This window comes from Microtus oregoni, unplaced genomic scaffold (genome assembly GCF_018167655.1).
Source record: "Microtus oregoni isolate MIOR12 unplaced genomic scaffold, Mior012 000026F_ref0000081, whole genome shotgun sequence".
Classification (NCBI taxonomy): domain Eukaryota; kingdom Metazoa; phylum Chordata; class Mammalia; order Rodentia; family Cricetidae; genus Microtus; species Microtus oregoni.
Window position 1 is genome coordinate 10361268 of NW_024543085.1, and position 21400 is coordinate 10382667.

The 21400-nt window shown below is 35.6% G+C and overlaps 1 protein-coding gene across 1 annotated transcript in view; it reads right to left on the bottom strand.

Annotated features, from left to right (window-relative positions):
• Positions 1-1349: 1349 nt before the first annotated feature.
• The window catches only part of Bmt2 (base methyltransferase of 25S rRNA 2 homolog), a 49522-nt gene continuing 29471 nt past the window's right edge, over positions 1350-21400 (bottom strand). Inside the window, exons 3-5 of the mRNA XM_041675705.1 lie at positions 17751-17921; positions 6537-6651; positions 1350-4494 (exon numbers count right to left, since the gene is read on the bottom strand). Of these exons, the coding sequence (XP_041531639.1) occupies positions 3865-4494; positions 6537-6651; positions 17751-17921 (916 nt within the window). The 3' untranslated portion in view covers positions 1350-3864. The remainder of the gene's footprint in view (positions 4495-6536; positions 6652-17750; positions 17922-21400) is intronic.

Consider the following 21400-nt stretch of genomic DNA (forward strand, 5'->3'; position numbering starts at 1 on the left):
TGTGTACCTTGCAGAATCACTTTACTAAGCCCTAACTATGTCCTTAGCCATCAAAGAAACATCTCTTTGCAACAGATGGAGACTATTATAGAAAATCACAACCAATCAAAATGCAGAACTGTGGAGCCTAGTACCCAACTGATACATCTACCACACAGTTCCGCCTATTCTCTGGGCACTGCACAATATAGACCAATACTGTGCGTGTGTCTGTGTGTGGGTCAGTGTTCACAGTGGATCATGGGATTTTTCTCCATTGACTATTACAGATGACACTATAAGAGTAAAATGATAGAGAAAAATAAATTACTGTTCCCACCTCTGTTATCTCACAATGCGAAACATTGAGAAGAACCAGCTGTTTATTAAGGGAGTGCATGAGACCGAAGCCAGGGCCTTGCCCACGCTAAGCACATTCTCTCTCCCTGAGCTATCTCTGCAGCCCAAACCTTAACTCTACTCTCTGCTGACTGCTGACTGAGTTCAGGAAAGTGTGGAAAAGGGAAAACGCTCTGGTGCATTCTGTTTCTCACAATCAGAACAGTTCTACTTAGCTTGTGCTTTTCTGGTGTGCTTAGCAGCAACTGCTGAACAACTTTTGTGTTTGTGTGCACATGTATGTATGCGTTTAAAACCTTCTGCCCCACAACTCCTTTTCAGTTCTGGGAAACAGAAAAAAAAAAAAAGGATTCTAACTCTAACCAGAAAACCTACAGGTTCAGTAAGCAATCATTCCCTACATACAAAGACAGAACAAGGGATGCTTGAATTTCCATTATAGTGTAAGTTCCAAGACAGCCAGAGACTATGATCATTCCCATGTCTGCGGTTTCCTCAGCATTCTGTACATGACAAAATACAAACAATTGTTCAATTAAAAATCTTTCATGAAAAAGCTGAATACTGCCCTACAGGGACAGATACACCTAACTCTAACAACTGCTATCACATTCATTTTCTTAGAGAATCAATTCTATATGGTTGACATACATGGAATGAGAATGTTGTTATTTGTTAAGAACCCGGCAGTGTTTGTTAACAGGAAGTCACTTCCACTCTCTGGATCTCTATTACACAAAGCGACTGGACTAGGTGAGATTCAAAATTCTAAGTCAAATTCTAAATTGCTTCCCAGCCTTCAAATTTGTTAGTGGAACACACCAAGGAGCAAAAGTTTTGCCAGGCAGTGGTGGCACACACCTTTTAATCCCAGCACATAGGAGGCTGAGGCAGGTGTTATCTCTGAGTTTGAGACCAGCTGATGCTAGGCTACACAGAGAAACACTGTCTCAAAAACAGTAAAAGAAAGCGTTTCAGTTTACAAGTAACAGACAAATAATATTAGAAAATTTAAATTTTTTAATAAATGTGCTTTGTTCACAAAATGTGAGAAAATACAACAAACACAGACGTACATTTTCAGGTATACTACCTCCAACCACTTTGCAACTATGATAAAACCACATAATCTGTTCACAATCCTGATGAGCCCAACCAACAACACGATAGTCATGTTTTTGAAATACTGAATTATTTTTGAAAAATTGCTGTGAATGTAACGGGAAGGTCCTTAAATGATTTATATCCAAATGAAACCATTTTTAGCGTACCCATATAATATTGAAAGGACCTATCAACTTCACCGGTCATTACTTATATAATCTGGCACCAACCACAGTGACTGCTCATATTTCAGCACTTACACCCTGAACTGGCCTTGTGGAATATGTATTGGTGTAAGTTCAAATTTGAATAAGCTAAGTTTACAGTAACAAATGATATAAAATCAAATATATTTATACTAAGTGGTAGTAGTTCTTATAAAGAGATATCTTTAAGTACTACTTAAAATACATCATGCACACCTTGGGAAAAAGCAGACTCAACATAAGTAAACAATCAAGAAAATTTATAGCACCAACATTTTTGCTGTAACACAAAAGCTGTCTCAAAGGTCATACCTAGATCAACCTTCCAAAGCACTGTTTTATTTACTTTCAAAGCAATTTCATTTGGTGTATTTTTCTTTGCTCTTAGAATTGTAACTAGTAAATAAACAATAGGTAAGAGGGATGCCATCAAAACATAGTTTTGTTTTATCTTGGAAATAGTGCCTTTTCAATCTTTGTCTTTTCTTTAGAGGAAGCTGTAAGACATTATCCTGTAGTGCCTAAATGAAAAGAAATTATCAACTCTAATAATTATGGAACTGTATGCTATTGAAAGTAGATGAAAAATTTCAAGTTATTTATGGCATATTTGAACAACCAATGTTTATTGCATTTTACACAACGAACTTTTCTAAAATTAGTTATAATCATATTACTTTCATTAATTTAGCATGTGAAACTGAACTTGAAATATTGGGTATACACAATGAACCTATCTTAAAGGGTAAGTTTTTGTATTTCTAAATAAAATTTGACATTCAAAGTTAACTATAACAATTCACAATAAGCACAAAAACATCAGTTTATCAGAGTAAAGAAGTGCAGTTTATGAAATTTAGGATTAATTATTGAAAATGCAAGTTTCCTTTAAAAATACACATACGCACCCACGTGCACTCACACACACACTCACACACACCATTAACCATGAAATCTGAAACTGTTATATTTCAGTGCAAAAACCTCAGTATGAGGTAATTTTAATGTAATAACCACTTGAAAAAAATCCACACAGTGGCACTCTTAAAAATGATAGTTTACATGACAATTGCTGGCTGACAAGACAACGTGGACCATGTTTTAACTCTTTAAACTTGTCTTGTTTGGACATATATTTCTTGATAGTTATTTGCTTCTGATTCAGAAACACAGAAAGGGATATTTCCAGCAGCCAACTAATTGTTTATATAGTCACAGAAAAATTATCTGCTTGGGCTTAGAAAGAAATTAGGATACCAAAAAGTCAAGACCATTCTATGAGATTATCAGTAGAGGGTTAATTTCAAAAACGTTCATGTAATCCCAAACTTGTAGTGCAGCACCGCCTAATGGACAGGTAAGGACCCTATCAGCTGGTCTCAATAGAATATACTCTATAAGTGCAAACCCTTTCACAAAGGTGGTCTCAGTCAGCATTGAATATTATATACCACTTCTTGCTTAAACAGAAAATTTTGTAAATGTTCTCTAAATTTTAAAAATAAAAACGAATTTTCACAGGTAAAACAGACTGAACACCAAAGCCTAAATCAGTAAGAAAGTCATAGAAATATTACTCTGGCAATGGTGTTTGCTGTACTGTGTTAATGAAATTAGAATACACTTTGGGCAATCTGTCTTTCAATGTCTAATGTTTCCAAATGAGCTTCATATTAAGAGTTGTCCTCAATTTCAAAAAGTTCAGGAATACTGCATCTTTAGATGAAACAGTGGAAAATGTGTTCTGTAATAGGTAACAATTTAAAGAAAAAGATAAGTGTACCACAAACAACTAAACCAACCTATGTGCGAAATGTTTAACTTGTGACTCATCAAAGTGCAATCTACAGCTTTCTACACATCTTAAGGTTCCTCATGACAATGGTGTACAGTCAACACTACACTGAAAGGAAAATACATAGTAAATCAGACTTCACATAGCACTAAAGAGAAAAGAGGTACCTTTTAAATCTTAATGTAAAATGCTAAAGTAACAGTGGTTTCTGCTAAGACAAAGTCACTCTGCATGAAACTTTAAGCTTCCTATATAAGAATAAACTTTGAAATACAGAAGTAGAAAAAAATAGTGAACTCTGTAAACGTTTGCATTTCTCCTATGCAAACCAGGCTTTAAATACCGAGTTCATGTTAGTATTCTGATTAGTGTAAGCAATTAGTTTAGGAGTCTGGAATGAAAGGGCCTTTTGCTTTCATATTAACTTAAAAGTAAGATGGGATCCTCTAGCTCATAGAATGGAATAGAGCTGGCTTGACTTTCTCCAGAATCTGAGTCATAAGGAGCATCAGGGAGCTCTGTGAAACCGTACGCTAATTGTTCATCTTCTATATCTGATCGGACATAGCAGGAAGGGCTAGAATACTCCTCATCTTCTACACTGTTGAAATCTTGAGGAATATATAACATCCCTGGATAGTTCCTACTAACCAAGTCACTTGTGGTCTTAAGGGAGGTTTTCCTAAAAGCCATGAGATGCATATGAGAAAATTTTGAATACTTGAAGCGCTTAAAGCCCAGGGATTCTATAGCAATCTTCCAGCTTTTCATCATCATAGCATGCCGGTTCTGATGGGAGGAATCGGGGGTGATGATGAGCAATAAGCCATTCAGCACTAACAGCTCATGGGCTTTCTTGCAGCAAATCCATCGCTGGTAGGGTGATGGAAAATAGGAAAGGAGGAGAGAGAAAACAACCACATGAAACAGTTCTCCAGGGAGAGAATCAATAGGATTTTTCAGCTGCTTCAGGAAAGCATCTATAGCATCTTGTGCAAGCTGGAGTGGCTGCTGAAGCTGCAGGTTCAGGAAGTCACACTTGTAGACACTCTGTAGAAATAAAAACAACAACAAAGGCATATTAAGAATTTCAAAGGGGCTGGAGAGATGGCTCAGTGGTTAAGAGCATTGCCTGCTCTTCCAAAGGTTCTGAGTTCAATTCCCGGCAACCACATGGTGGCTCACAACCATCTGTAATGAGGTCTGGTGCCCTCTTCTGGCCTGCAGACATACACACAGACAGAATATTGTACACATAATAAATAAATATTTAAAAAAAAGAAAAATAAACAAACAAACAAAAAAGAATTTCAAAGAGTGCCTTATGCATGCCTGTAATTTCAGGCAGTACTCAGGACTAGAAACATTGGAATCAGTCTGGGTGACATAATTAGATCTTGTCTCAGAAAGGAAAAAAAAACAAAAACAATTTCAAGAATATGTCCATTATAAGTTTCACACCACAATATTTAACATCTCACAGCCTTTCAACAGAATTTAGTAATGACTATCTTTCTCTTCTAGCTCTACACAGATTTTCCTTTCTTTTTAGCATTTTCTATTTTTTTGAGACAGGGTCTCCTGTGGTCCAGGGTAGCCTCAACCTTCAAAGTCAAGGCAAACTTGGGGGTCCTGAACTTATCTCCTCCTTTCAAGTGCCGTGTTTGGATGTGTGCACTACCATACCCTGTTCTCAACTCCTCATTTTAAAAATTCTGAGTAATTAAGTGCCCCTAATTTCTAAACACTCGAAATTATGAAGAATTTAAATCATATATTTAAAACTGATGCTTATTTAGAACTTAATTTGGATAAGAACATACAGGAATGATTCATTTCTAATGTAAGCCACATTTATATTCAATTTATCATCACCAGTTAGCCAATAAGCAAAAAACAAAAACAAAACAACTCCCCCCAAAGCACAAAACAAAACAAAATTAAAAAAAAAACCTTTTAAGGAGATTATTAGAGCTAGTAAATATTAAACAGTTTGTAAATGAAATGCCTGTCAAAGAGCGTGTGCAAAAATAAAGGCCTGCAAACCAGCTACTGGAACTCACATCCTAGATGGGAGGAGAGAAGGAGTCGCCAGAAACAAAAGCTAACCATGTCATTGGACTGATCGGGTGATGGGTTCCCAGGTGAATGGACTACTGGGAGGTGAAGCTTAATTAAAGGCAATGGATGCTTTCTCTGTCTCCATTGCTATCTCTGCATCTGAGGATTGTCTGCCTTGCCTCAGGCTCAGAATGAATGAGCTAGCTTATTGCAACCTCTGACATCCTGAGACAAAAATAACTTTCCCTCCTAAATCTGACTTTGTCAAGTACTTTGTCACAATGACACAAAAGTAACTGGCAGATTTGTAGGCACAAAATAATGCTAACACTCTTCAAAGATCAGTAAAAACTCTTAAAAAGTTAATTCCTGCCTTGAAGCAAATTGCACATTAAATTTAATTAACACCGTCAAATGACTAAGGAAAATAGAACACACAAGGATATAAATATGTCTTATTTGCCTGAACACTAAAATGCTACAAATACAGAATAGGAAAGAACTACGGGGTTTGGGAGATGACGCCATGGGTAAAAAACACTTGCAATGAAATCTTGCTGACCTGAATCTGAGCCCCTAGAACTCACAAAGAAAGCAATGCACACACCTAGAATCTCAGCACCATAAAGTAAGATGGGAGGTTAAGATGGGAAACTCTGTGTAGATGTTGTTCCAAGGCAGACAACTATGGACCCTAAGCAGTACACTTATCTTTGTTGTTGTTTTACTTTTTGGAACAAAGACATTACAAAGACATCTTTGTAACCTACAGATTTTTAGATCACAGTGATTTTACTATAGTATGCCAAATCCTGGGAACAAAACAAATAAATATAACACGTTAATATTAGTTAGCTAAATGCTAAAAATTTTCAGAATATGTATTTAGTTTTGAATAGAAATAATTGACTAGTTCCAGACAGGAAAGTATATGTTAGCTTTTTTTTAAAGAATGTAAAGATGGTGATTTTTCCTTTTTAAAGACACATGTAAAAAGAAAAAAAAAAATCAGGTCTTTAAAATTCACATACCTCTACAGCAGGTACAATATCTATCCCAACAGTTAGAAATTCTTCAAACTTCAAAAATGGATTAAAGCAGCTGCCAACATCAAGTAATCTGATCTTTTCTGAGGCTTGAAGCAACCTAAAAACAGACACACGTTTAAAAAGCAAACTGAAAATAACACAGGTAAAAATTTACCTACAAGAATAAATATTAGCGTATAGATTATCAGCTCTTGTCCTAGGAGGAGGGCTTGAAGAAATGCTGTTAATGTTAGTAACATCTATGCACTCTAGGGTATAACAGAAATAATCTTAAATTAAAAATAGTTTTCAAGGCCGGGCGGTGGTGGCGAACGCCTTTAATCCCAGCACTCGGGAGGCAGAGGCAGGCGGATCTCTGTGAGTTTGAGGCCAGCCTGGTCTAGAAGAGCTAGTTCCAGGACAGGAACCAAAAAGCTATGGAGAAACACTGTCTCGAAAATCAAAAAAAGAAAAAAAAAATAGTTTTCAAAGTGGCTGTAAAACGCGAGCCCCTGTTTTCTATTTTCTGAGCTGTGTCTGGTATCTGGCATGCAGTGGACTCCGGCAGCTATTTGAGCACTACTTAAGCTTCTGTACTATTTCCTGGCATGAAGACAGGCTCTGAAAACACTACTCTCACAGAAAAAGCATAAAACGTACACACAAAAACAAACGGCAACTTATTATTGTGAAAATAATTTTTCACTAGAAAAAGACTCCAAAAGTATCTTAAATCCATACAACACACATTTTGAGAACTATTGTTGTACAAGACAAAAATAAAATCAATTTAATTCTCAATAGTCAATAGAATCATATCTTTGGATTTAACTTTATCTCAATGACTTAAATGAACCAAAGGAATATAATGAAATAGAATTCTTATATCAGGGAAACTTCTTTATTGTACACAAGCATTCCTCATTTCCAAAAATAGCAGAAAATGAATAGCAAATATAATCATAATGAAGTTCAAAATGGCTCTAGGCAGTAGACAATGGCCTTTATTTGTCCCAACCCTATAGTCTAAATAAAAACAATAATTAAAATAGTACAGCTTTTTCAACTTTGAACATATGCCACATCAACTAACATTTCAATAATTTTCCCTACAAAGTTTATGAGTACACATTGGAAAAATAAAAGAAAGAGAACATAAATAATTGTGTAAGGACAGAATGTTGGTACTTTTTGAAGGCTAAAGTGTAGAGACTTGTTTAGCTTTTTCTAGTATTTACATTAGAGGGGTTCAGATTACATATCTAAAAGTGATGTTCTAGAGAAGAAATTTAATAAGGGGGTTACGTATTCAGCATATTTACTAATTCCTTTTGCTGATCTACTGGTGCAAATTTTAAATTAATAATATCTTATTATATGTCAGTAAGTTACTTATGAAAGCTATATATTTAATGAAGCATGCCTAAGTTTTTTCTTTGCATGTTAAAAGACTGTATTATAAAGGGCATTCAAAAATTTTCCCACTAATGCCAAGTTATGAGGCAGTGTGGGAAGGCAGTATCAGAACTTCAATTCACCTATGAAAATTGATCAAATACCAGTCTAGATATCATGAAGGTATTTCTTAAAGATAAAATTAATATTTATAACAGAAGTCTGAACAAAGCTGACTGCCCTCTACAAATGGGGAAGTTGCATCCAATCAGTTGAAAGCTATGAGAAAAAGAACAGACATGCCCAGCTGACCTGAGCTGGTGGAAACTCACTAACTCTGGAGTCTCCAGACTGACAATGGGGGAACCTTCATAGGCCCAAACTAGGCCCTCTGAATATGGGTGACAGCTGTGTCGCTGGGTCAGTCTGTAAGGCCACTGGCAGTGGGAACAAGATTTATTTGTTGTGCTTGAAGTGGTTTTTTGGAGCCTATTCTCTTTGAAGGGATACCTTGCTCAGTATAGATATAGGCAGGAAGGTCTTGGTCCTGTCTCAAAGAGATGCACCAAACTTTGCTAACTCCCCATTGGAAACATTACTGTCTCTGAGGAGTAGAAGAGGAAGGGTGCAGTAGGTGCAAGGTGGGGAGAGCAGGAAGAGGGGAGGGAGAGGGAACTGGGATTGGTATGTAAAATAAGAAAAGATTGTTTTTTTTAAAAAAATAAATAATGGAGAGAGAGAGAGAGAGAGAGGAGAGAGGAGAGAGAGGAGAGAGAGAGGAGAGAGAGAGAGGGAGGAGAGAGAGAGAGAGAGAGAGAGAGAAGAGAGAAGAGAGAAGAGAGAGAGAGAGAGAGAGAGAGAAAGAGAGAGAGATGCCTAAGGAAAAATGAATTTTGCCTCCAGACTGATTCCAGACTCCAGCACCTCCAGTACTTCCTATTCCCAGGGTCCACAACATACTAGGCCTGCATTACAGACTGCAAACCAGGCAAACCCTATAGCCATGGGGGTCAATTTCTTCACAATTCTTCTCACTGTGTGTATATATGCATATTCCATTGATCTTTTTAAAGAAACCCTGACTAAAATGCAATACCAACATAGTCTCTGTATGTGAGAGTTCAACTTGTCTGTTATGTTGGGATTCCAAAGAGACAAAGGGGAATTCAAAGCACAGAGGAATGATTGGGGAAGCCCACTGTTAGTTTCCTTGCAGTATACTATAATGTATTGTTTCCTTGCCCCAAAAGTAAGTCCAAAGAATGACTTAATGAACACAATTTCTTAAAAGGAGGCATAGTCATTAGGAATACTAGTAATTTTCATGGATGCATAGATCGGTCATTACCACTAATATGTCTATACTTTACTTCATTTCTCTTAATACAGTTGGTCTCCTTTTATCCTGCCATATTTTAAAATTGATACACCTGAATTTCTGTCTTAAGGTCTCTAATATGCTAAACACAAAAATATTTTTCTTTGAGGCTGAATGTAGCTCACTTGTTTAGCATGCCCAATGATTAGGGTTTGGTTTTCAGAAAGAAGGAAAAGAAGTGTTTTCAATTTTAGTTTCAAAGCAATTACTTCAATTGATCTTGTTTTCCCTCTGGTGGTTAAATGTAAGTCTAGAAAAAGTATACCTACTATCATATAACTAGGGAAAGGAGCTAAATCATAGATACTGATATTGATCATCATTCTTAAAAAAATACAGATCTTTTTTAAAGGAGCGCATTTTGAGTAATTTATTCTTAAACATTTTAATCTCCATTTAATCTAGCAATGTTTTTGGAGTTCCATCTTACTCTTCCAGCATTTCACTTTACTGAATGGTACACAGACTGAAAGGTATTCTAGGGTAACATGAAAATTAAGGGAAAAGAGCAGTAATTTTTTCTGATTCTAGCCTCACCTGGTCTCCATGTTATAAAGTCAGACTTAACACAGTCATGAGACTGCCATGACTGGGAACTGCAGTATGCTTTATTTCAAAATTTCTTCTAACAGAGATCTATTCACTGAATTACTGAGTTTCTTTATACATACGGCAAGTATGATAGACTTTGTTAGGCACAGCAGAATATCACACCACTTCTAACATTTCTGCTTCTAATGTCTAATACAGTGGTTACTTAGGAAGCCTACAATGGCCCAGGGCTAGGCACTAAGTTCACTAAGTCTCTCTTACCTTTGCAGCTCCTATGACGCTCTATGAAAAGTTTGGCATTACATAATAGTTCTCTTGTAGTTGAGAGAGTGGATAAACTTAGAATACTATGAATTATTTGAAAAAGAGACTTTCCCACATTTTCAGAACTGCTATTACAGTTGTATGACTTGAACCTATAGCTAATCCATAATAGAACAGAAATTTTTGAAGACAGGTTTTTCCTATTGAGTGTTTTTAAGGCAAATAATATTATTTAGAAGTTTTGAAATTGAGGAAGACAATTCATCCTGAAAGACTCAATACTGTGACCACTTTAATTGATGGCTGAAATAAAAAATGTATATAAGTAACAAATTTTGTTGAAGTCCAAAAGTCATTTCTCTATAGAACTGACAGAAAAATCCAGAACTCTTCACAGTTTGTGTATTTCTACAAACACTTCACCTAAAGGTTCACATTTAATTTTGGTTAAGTTAATAATAACACTCCTAAGTTTAAAAATGGCATTTTCCAGAAATAACCATTCTCAAATCTTTATTTTATTCACTTATGCCCATGTTTATTCTCATATGTTAGACATTTCATAGTTTTCAAAGATACAACAATAAGATAGTCACTATCCTTCAATTACACAGCAGGAACATAACTTATGGAATTGTTATAGAAGCACACTGCTTTCTGAATAATTTTCACAAGCCCTTCTATATAAAGAGTCATACTGATTGCAGATGAGAATTATAAATAATAAATGCATGAGGACTATCATCCCCCAAATCATAAAGGATATTCTTGAAATTAAATGTATATATTCTTCTAGAAATATATCCTTATATACTTCCATACAGTTACTCAATCCTGAGAAATAGGCCATTATTTTTATAGGAAAAAACTGAATGCAGAATGTATTATAAAACTTGGTCAAGGAAAAATCTCACAATTCTGTGAAACACCATGGCTGAAGATGCCTGCTTTGACTTTGGCAAGTCCACAATCAGGTAGGGAGTCTTCATCAGCTAAGTAAAACACTGGGAAGCCACTGGGAAGGGAGAGGAAGGCTCTCCAGTAGCTTGGCAAAGCAAACAAGGGCAGATGGAGGGCGGAAAGTGCCAAGGGGATGTTAACAACGTGCAGTGTCAGCTCCTACTGCAGCACTTTACACAGGGGCAGCTATCTCATAAGTTCATTGTAGAAGGCTTAGACCCCAAAATGTATGAGTCATTGGCTAAAACTGGGTTATACACTACAGGTCTGATTCTGTATGAACCTGAATACTAGATCTCACAAGGATTTAAAAATTATCAAATGATCTCTTTTCAAGTGATCTCTTTCTAACACACACACACACACACACACACACACACACACACACACACGTTAGTAGAAATTTTTGTATGTATGTATGCTTTCCTTACTTGATTTTCCCTTCTTTTCAAACTTCTTTCAAATAATGTGAACACTGTATTTTTTAAAAACAGTAAGGTTGCAAACAAAGCTGGGATCTTATTAGATTTAAAATTTTGAAGACTGGAGTTTATAAAGACAGAGTCTCATAACTGGACAAAGTGAGAGACCCTAGAAAACTCAGTCCTAAATGGGATGTCTTCATCTATTCCTTCCCCTCAGGGCTCAGGGATCTCTGCTGAAAATGAGGCAGAAAGACTGGTGTAGGAGACAGAAGAGATGACGAACTGCAGGAAACAAGGTCTTCTAGCTGTACCTATCACCAATTTTTAAGTACTTTCTCCAATGAAGTCTCACTGGGTATACAAACAACATTTAAGGAAAGCCCATGCCCAGTGGTAGATGGCTAACAAAAAATGAACTCAATAGCATTTCTGGAGGGATTTTGTGAGTCATAATCAGAAGCATAATGTTGTTACATATAGGGTAACAATTAAATTCTAGGCTATGTTATATGAAAAATAAATCTGATGTCCTACCTGGGTTCTATCTCTAAGCTCTCTCATTTGTTGTGTATATAATCCCCCCAAATCAGAAATCTAAAGCACTGCTGTTCCCGACCATTTAGATATTCAACCTGCAATATACCTTTAACTGTGCATTATATCTTTTCAAAATAACATTGCAGAATGGGTGGCTTGTAAATCATGTAATAATACTCCTAAACTTTCATTTTTTTCTCTTGACTCAGCAGAAAAGAACTGCATTGAAATTTAAAATAAAAATAAGTTAGTTTTTCTACCAAGTCACCATTCTTACTATCTACAACAAAGAAGAAGTAGCTTTGCTTAGGGTTTTACATTTTTGCAATCAATTACATTTTTGTAGACTTGTCCAACACACATCCCAAAACAAAATACCTCTAACACACTGTTGACACTAGAAAAAAAAAATTAGCTTTGTACCTTGTATTCTCTTTCACAATTCTTGTCCTTTGGCCTGCATTTCATCCTCTGTCATTGCCTAATATTACCCTTTCCTGGTTTCTTTTCTAAATGTTACCTTACACCTACACTTACTAGCTGTTTATGTATAAATGATGATACACGTTGGGGAAAATCTGGTTATTTTCTTTGAATTTGGCTGACCTAGCTTGATATACATTCTCAGTCCACTCATGTTCCAAAAATCTCATAATTTCATTTTTTTTATAGCCAAACAGTATTCCATCTTACATCCACACATTTTCATTATTGATTCTTCTATTGAGGAAATGTCTACATTGTTCTCTTTTCTTGCTATAGTAAATATAGGACAAATAAACATAGATGTGCAAATACCTCTGTGGCAGGATATGAAATACTCTGTGAATATATCTAGGAGTAGAATAGCTGGGTTTTGTGGAAGTTAATTTTAAATAAATTTTTTGAGGAATTTCCATAATGACAATCTGTACACCCACCAACAGCGAATAAGGATTCTTTCTTCCCATGTCCCCTCTAACACTGGGGCAGATTATCTGATAATTTTCTATCTGGGATGAGGCAGAACCTCAAAGTAGTTTTCATTATCATCCCTTGACTACTGGGGAGTAGTTCTGAATAAATAAAATTCAGTCATTTTGGATCCAAAACATAGCTCCAATCTCAAGTACACACAGATGACTCTGGTCAGTCCCAGCGGGACACGGAAAAAAACAAAAAAGACAGGAGAGACATGAATGTGGCAAAGAGAGTAACAGCAAGGGACAGTACCAACAGGAAGAAGGGAGGAGAGTAGGGTGAAAGCAATCAGAATGTATCAGATACATGCATGAAGTTATTAAAGAACAAATTTAATTAATAAAAATCATACAAAGGAAAGTGGTCCTCATGGGAAAATAGTAGGTGATGATTAAAATTCTAATGCTATATATCTTACTCTTCAATCAACCTGATTCTGTAACCGACCTGTACATCTGGGCAGGAGTCTGAGGGCTACTCTCTGTCTTACAATTTGGTAAATGTGATTATGTTAACATTAAAGTATTTACTTAGATGGTTCAGAAGAGTGACGAATCAGGTCACTGCACATAGAGGTACAAATGAATATGTGTTGCACCAAGTTGGGTAGAATTCCCAGTCTGCATTTCCAGGTGTTTCTTCATTACCTTTTCCCCTTACCTTATCACACTAGAAGATTGCCAACAGCCTACTAGGAACTTCCCAACTCAACACCAAATCACTAAAACTTAGTTGTCACCCTTAAAGTACAAATTCCTCAGTTTCAATGACCTCTTAGTTGTTAAAGCCAAAAACAGCCAATTAGCTTGTATCTTACTGGTAAAATCAGCAATTTTATTTATTTCAAAAGAAAACATGGAAGGCTCCATTCCTTAAATTATCTTTCTGAAGTTTTACATAAGGTCTCACTAGATTTATATTTACATTAGATCAAGTTAGATTAAATTCCATTTACCAAAGTAATAATAATTTGTTTTAGGTAGTAGATCTAAATGATGTTGGGGACACAGTTCACAAAATTAAATAAAAAAGGAGATTAGCAAAATGTTTAAATGATTTAAAACTCTTACTAAGAAGGCACATTTATTTCATAGAATCCTCAAAACAGTACTTATTTCAATAGAAAATACTTTATAGGGAGAGGACAGAAATGTATAGCTCAATAAAAACAACAACAACAAAAGGAAATGCTTTGCAGTCATGACTTTCCTCTAAATACAGTTTGATCATGGCTCTGGTCTCATGATGATTTCCCAACTGAGTTGTTAATCAAATGATATTTGAATTTCTATCATCACTACTACATTCATTCTTGACAACCAGTAATTTGGAAGGTCAGAGCTCTAGGATTTTTGATTTTCATACATTCATGCAATGTATTTTGATCATATCCCTTCTTCCACCTTCTCTCAGACCCTCATCTTTGCCTCCCAACTTCAAATGCTCTTCATCTCTTTTAATTTATAGCCCACTGCTGTGTGGTGGTGGTGTACACCTTTAATGCCAGCACTAGGAAGGCAGAAGCAGGTGGATCTCTGTGAGTTTCACACCAGTCTGGTCTACAAAGTGGGTTTTAGGAAAGCCAACTCTGTGATACAGAGAAACCTGGTCTAAAAAAAATAAAAAAAAACCAAAAAACAAAAAACAAAACTGCTGCCACTATGTACACAGACATAGGGCCTTGTAGTGGGACATGGATCCCTAAGATAAGCCATGCAGCCATGCCCCTCAAAAAAATAAAAAAGAAAAAAAGAAAAAGAAAAGAAAAAAAAAACAACCCTGACTTTTCTTCCACCAGCAGCCATCAACTATCAATAGCTCTCAGGGAGGAGTGGGCCCTTGTGAGTCTCCCTTCCCACCCATGCTGCAATGCTAACCAGCTTACTCATGTGCTGATCTTCCACAGGCAGCCACAAATACCATGCATTACTGAGTACAATGGTGCTGACACACGCAGAGAACATTCACTACAGTCTTTGACCACTGGTTCTTATCCTCTTCCGGCTCTATCTGCTGTGACGTTCCCTAAGCCTTGTAGGTAGGGGGTGATCTAACAGAAGTTTTATTTGGGGCTCAGCACGCCAAAGTCAATTATCTATACTTTGCCCAGTTATGAATCTCTGTGTCAACCACCACCCACTTTAATAAGAAGCTTCTCAAATGATGGATGTGAAGGTCTGTGTTTGTCAACACAAGATAGAGTCATTTAGAAAGAATCTCAATTGAGAAAAAAAACCCTTATCAAATTTGTCTGTGAAAAAGCCTGGAGGGGACATTTTCTTGATTAATGATTTATGTGGGTAGGTTCAGCTCCCTAGCGACAATCCATCCAGGACAGGTGGTCTTGGACATTATAAGAAAGCAGGCTGAACAAGCCATGAGGAGCAAATTAGTAAGCACCACTTTCCCTATGCCCCTGAATAAGTTCTTACCTCCAGGTTCCTACCTGACTTCATTCAGTGATGGACTGTTATCTTGATAATTTTGCTAGTCTTTCTGATCAGGTATTTACAAACTTCTTGAATTAGCTTTCAGCAAAGTAAATAAAAACCTTTACATTCAGGTCCAAGTGTACACTTTGTATTAACATTTTAATATATTAATACAAGGGATTGGCAATTTATTCCAATGTCAAAAGAGAAAACAAAAACATGAAAGCACACAATGTTGGTAGATTTGGGTAAATGGACATTTACTGGACTCAATTCAACAATAATGTGCAAGAGCCTAGAACCATCTACAAGGATCCTACATAGACAATCATACCATCTTCTCTCACATATACTCTACTTAGCAATAGATAATCATATAGGACGTGTTTTTCTTAACATCTAGCAGATTTCGATCATTAGACTGAGGCACACACAATGTGAAATTTTTATGAAGAATATTATGCAAAAGTGAATGTTTTATTGGCACAGAAAGAGTTTACAAAATTCTTTACGGGCATAGTGTTTACTGCACAAAGAGTCATAAGTGCCCTGCAAAAAACCTAGGAAGAAGTGCAATTAAAACGTAGCCATGACTGAGGGACCATTTCCCTTTCTTTTATAATCTTTACAAGCAGAAGATGGGAGTCATCCTGGCCCAGCTTCTAATCTATCAGTGCTTAATCATTCAGCTATGAAGTTAGAGGTACAAACCCTAGAAAACTGACTTAAAATAATCAACTAAAAAAGAGGCAACACAGGCATCAGCATACACAAACCACATAACTTGAAGATGAATTACAATTAAATCTAGAGAAAAGAAAAAGAGACACAAGGAGGAAAGAGAAAGAAGAAAGGAGGGAAGGAGGAAGGAAGGATGGAGAAAGGGACCCTATTCCTTGACCCCCTTCTTAGGAGAAAACCCCAAATGACTAGTTTTATGGGAGATAGGAACAATGTCCAATCCCAAACAGAACACTGTAAAACATGCAAAAAAATTATAAAAGTGTGATTCATTCAGAGTGAGTGAAAAGTATGAGATTTTGCAGATAAAAATTTCAAGACAATGAATGTAGAAAGGCCAAATGGGTATGAAGTATACATTTGCAGTCTCAGCCGCACATGAGGCAACGATTGCTTGAACTCAGGAATGCAACTGAGTTACATAACAAGATCCCACCTCAAAAGCAAAATTTTTAAAGCATTTAGAGAATTAAAAGAAACTATGTTTAAAAGAATCAATAAAAAATATGACAGAAATATATAAAAAAAATCCTCAGAGACTGAAGCTAAAGAACCATATAGAAAATGCTTTTCATAGCGACTTGTTTTGATGTAGCTATATAACTCCTTATTTTTATCAACATTTTATTTATTTGGCAGTATTGGGGATTGAACCGATGGCTTCACAGATGCTAGGAAAGTATTCTACCATTAAGCTATAGCCTTAGTCGATAACTTAAAAATATTTTATATATTTCTTGACATCTAAGGTACAAGATGTTTAGTAAGTCATTATAAGCTTTGCAATAATTAAGGTAAAGATGATTTATTCTTTCCTAGTGATGTAATCGATGATGTGTTGATTTTATTTATATAAAATTATTCATAACTAGGTAATACTTTTAACACAGTATTAAGGTCAGAATAACCAAAGATAATTCTATTCTGGCATCAACAGTTCTGAAATTGTTTGAGAATTTAATTTTGCTGTTATCAAATTTCAGCATTTATCAAGAATGTTTCTGTAACTCTCAAACAGTAAGTTATTTGACATCAAATTTATTCTGACAATAATATGCATACATAATTTTAATACTAATGATTATTTGGACTATAATACTCATGTATAGTTTATACCTATATGCATATGCATCCATATATCACCAACAGACACATTTTCAATTCAACAACATGGTGATGGTTGGTTAGTATTAATATATTTTATTTGCAATTTCTTAGTAGCTAAATACTTTAAACAGTTTAATTGGTTTTTCACTCCTTTGGTTCTTTGACATAATAGCATTTAATTGTCACAACATATAATTGTCATTATAACATTTAATAAACCACACTGTTTTCATTTTTATATGGACAACATATGCTATAGGAACACTTAGGTTTCCTATACTTAATATACTCAACATTATAAATTTTTGTTTCTGAAACTTACATATACCAGAGGAGAAAATAAATGGCCTGCTACTATGTATTGAGTATGACTCTATTTTATTCTATGTAAGCCACTCTATTGCATTATTCACATCAACACAGCTACCTGGGGAAATGCTGACTGCAACAGATAAAGTATACTTACTCAGTTATAAATTCAGGACTTGTAAAGCTGAGGTTTGTTAAACGACCTTCAAGTTTAGAAGACTCGTGCACGTTTAAGGCTGGAGTGGTCTTAGTGGCGAGTACAGCTCTTTTCTCATCTTTCTCAAGTGCTTTTCTCTTCCCACCATTTTGGAAATACTCTCTGCATATACTAAAAATCAAAATGAAGTTGTATTTTAAAACATTAGATGTGATGAAATAAAACAAACAAACAAGAAAACAAACAAAAACCCCACCATTCATTATTCAAGGTGGGAAACTTTCAAATAAAAAGGTCCCATTTTAAAAGGTCAAATATTACAGTGATGGCTATTCTTGTTTGTTAACTTGACTACATCTGGACAAGTGGCTGGGTACAACTGTGAGAGATTTTTCTTGATTGGATCATTGAGGTGAGAAGACCCACCCTAAATCCAGACCTCTGAGGTAGGAAGAAGCACCTTAAATCTGGGCCATACCTTCTATTGGCAGCCTATATGAAGGACGGGAAAGAAAGAAGCACTTATTCTTTGCCTGCTTGCCCCTGGGCTCTCTGGCTCATTCCTTCCTTGGTATTAAAGCCTACTGGATTTACAGTAAACTACTCTAATGAATTCTTTCTTTCTTTCTTTCTTTCTTTCTTTCTTTCTTTCTAGATAAGACTGATTGATTCAATCAGTTCTGTTCCTCTTGAGAACACTGATTAATACAATTACAATTTCAAAACATTATTGTATAAAAATGTTAAATAGGGTGGTTCTTAAGCCACTCTCATTAGGTAAGTGATATCTCCAATTACTATCTTTCCCCATATATTTGCTATCTATATACGAGCATAGCTCAGACTGCAACCCAAGATCCCTAACCCTTTCTTTCAAGTGCCACCTTTGCTGGGTGGATGAGCAGTTTCTTTCTTATCCCATGATTCACCCTACCTGTTGTCATTTCCACACCCACAGCCCTAGTTCCAATCTGCTTGTTGGGCTTTGAGTCTGCTTTGTTCATGATCCATCTTTGACTGGTGAGATGTTCTTTAGCTATTCCAACCTTCTTTTTACTCACTGTAATCTCTACACCTACTATTGCAGCTCCAGATTTGTTGTTGGGAGTCATCTTTGCCTGGTCCAGTTAAACAGCTCACTGTCAGTTACTACAGTAGCCCAATTTAAGGCAGGCCCAATTCTTACATCAAACACAAAATGAGTTCCCAGGCCTCAATTATCTTACAAAAACAAAACAACACAAACAGCAAAGGCAGTCTGTCTTATATCCAACTTATCAGTCCTATAGAAGTATTCTATAGTTAGAAAAATTATAAATTTTATCAAAGAATTAATCTAATTTAAAGAAGAATGAACAAATAGTTCATTGAATTCCAAGAGGATAATAATAAACTCCTGAGTGATATCTAAGAAAATACAAATACACTGCTAAATGAAGATAATTCTGGATTTGAAAATAGAATTCAATAAATAGAACTGTTGAAGAGAACACAAACTGAAATGAAGACAGAATTGAAAAACGCAATATCTCAATTAGAAAACTCAGGGGAAAGCCTTGCATATAAGAAAAAAGAATCAAGCAGAAGATAGACTATCAGTATACAAAGATAGAATAGAGGATCTAGACCAAATAAACAAAGAATATTTTTAAAAAATCTGAAGCACAGGAAAGGAACATGCAAAACAAATGAGACACCAAGAAATGTGAGGGAGAAGTATCGTGGGTTGACAAGAGTGTAGAAGAAAACTTCCCCAAACTAAGGAACGACATACCCATGCAAATAGAAGTGCACAGAGGAGCAAATAGACAAGACTAGAAAAGAAACACCTCATAAAATATTATAGTTAAAACACTAAATACATGGAATATAGAAAAATGTTGAAAGTTGTAAAACGAAAAAAGTTACATATAAAGGAAAAACCATCAGAATAACAGTTGATTTCTTAGTGGGAACTCTGAAAGCCTTCTGGAGCAAGGTATTACAAGTTCTAAAAGACTATGGCTGTCAACCTAAGCTACTGCAACCAGGAAAACTATTTGCCACAGTTGAAGTAGAAAAAAAAAACATTTCTTGACCCAAATAGTCTAAAAAACTTCATATCCAACCCAATAATGAAAACACTAAGCAGAATACTGGAAGCAATACTTCTAACAGAAGAGAGTCTAAACACAGCCAAGAGACTCTAGAAATAAACAAAAATGAAGCTGTAATTAAAGAACTACAAAGCACAAGTAAAGATTGCAATCTATACAAACCTTTCTGTAAGAACTTAAACATCCATCATCAAGACATAGGCTAGCTTAATGGATAAGAAACAAAATCCATCTTTTATTTTATACAAGAAACTCAACTTGAAAAATAGGCACCATCTTAAAATGAAAGGATGGAAAAAAGTATTCCAGGCAAATGGGATCAGGAACAAGCACACATAGTCAACTTAACATGTAACAAAATATACCTCAAACTAAAAGCAATTAAAAGAAACAAAGGGCACTTCACTATAATCAAAATACCAATTAATCAAGAAAATAACACAATACTAAACATAAATTCACCAAACACTGGTGTACCCAATTTCATAAAAAGCATACAAATAGAAGTAAAGACACAAACCCCAATTATAGTAAGTGATTTCAACACTTTAATTCATCCAATAGACAGGGTATCTGGACAAAACAAACAAACAAAATGAGAAATCTCAGAAATAAAAATATTATATCAAATGAACCTAAGAGATAACTACAAAATATTTCAACCAAACATCAAAGAATCTACATTCTACTCAGAAGCCCATGAAAACTTCTCTAACATAAACCACATGCTGGGACCCCAAACTAACCTAAAAAATACTGATAATTTCATGCATCCTATCTGACCAGTGTAATGGAGGTGGGTCTTGTATCTTATCTGTTGCTTTCATTGGTTAACTAATAAAGAAAACTGCTTGGCCTGATAGGGCAGAAAATTAGGTAGGCAGAGTAGACAGAACAGAATGCTGGGAGAAAGAAGATGAGTTAGGCAGTTGCCATGATTCTCCCACTCCAGACAGACGCAGGTTAAGATCTTTCCTGGTAAGCCAGCTCATGGTGCTACACAGAATATTAGAAATGGGTTAGATCAATATGTAAGAGCTAGCCAATAAGAGGCTGGAACTAATGGGCCAGGCAGTGTTTAAAAGAATACAGTTTCCGTGTAATTATTTCTGGGCATAAGCTAGCTGGCGGCCAGGAGCCGGGTGACAGGAACGCGGCCCGCAGTTCCTTCAACACCAGTGTGCAAAAATAAATAAATAAATAAATAAATAAATAAATAAATAAATAAAATTGACAATGAATAAAACTTTAGTAAGTGTACAAATTCATGAAGACTAAACAACTCACTACTGAATGAGGAGGAATGGATCAAAGGGAAAAAGAATCAAGAAAAAATAATCAAACTATCCTAGAATTAAATCAAAATGAAAAACAACAAAACCTATGGGGCACATTAAAAGCAGCTCTGAAAGAAATATTTATAGCCCTAAGTACCTACATATTACATTGCTAGGAAGAGCACCAATAAATGACTTAATGGTTCAATTCAAAAATTTAGAAAAACGAGAAGAAAACTTAAACCCAGGAGACAACAAGCATTAAGAAAAATCAAAG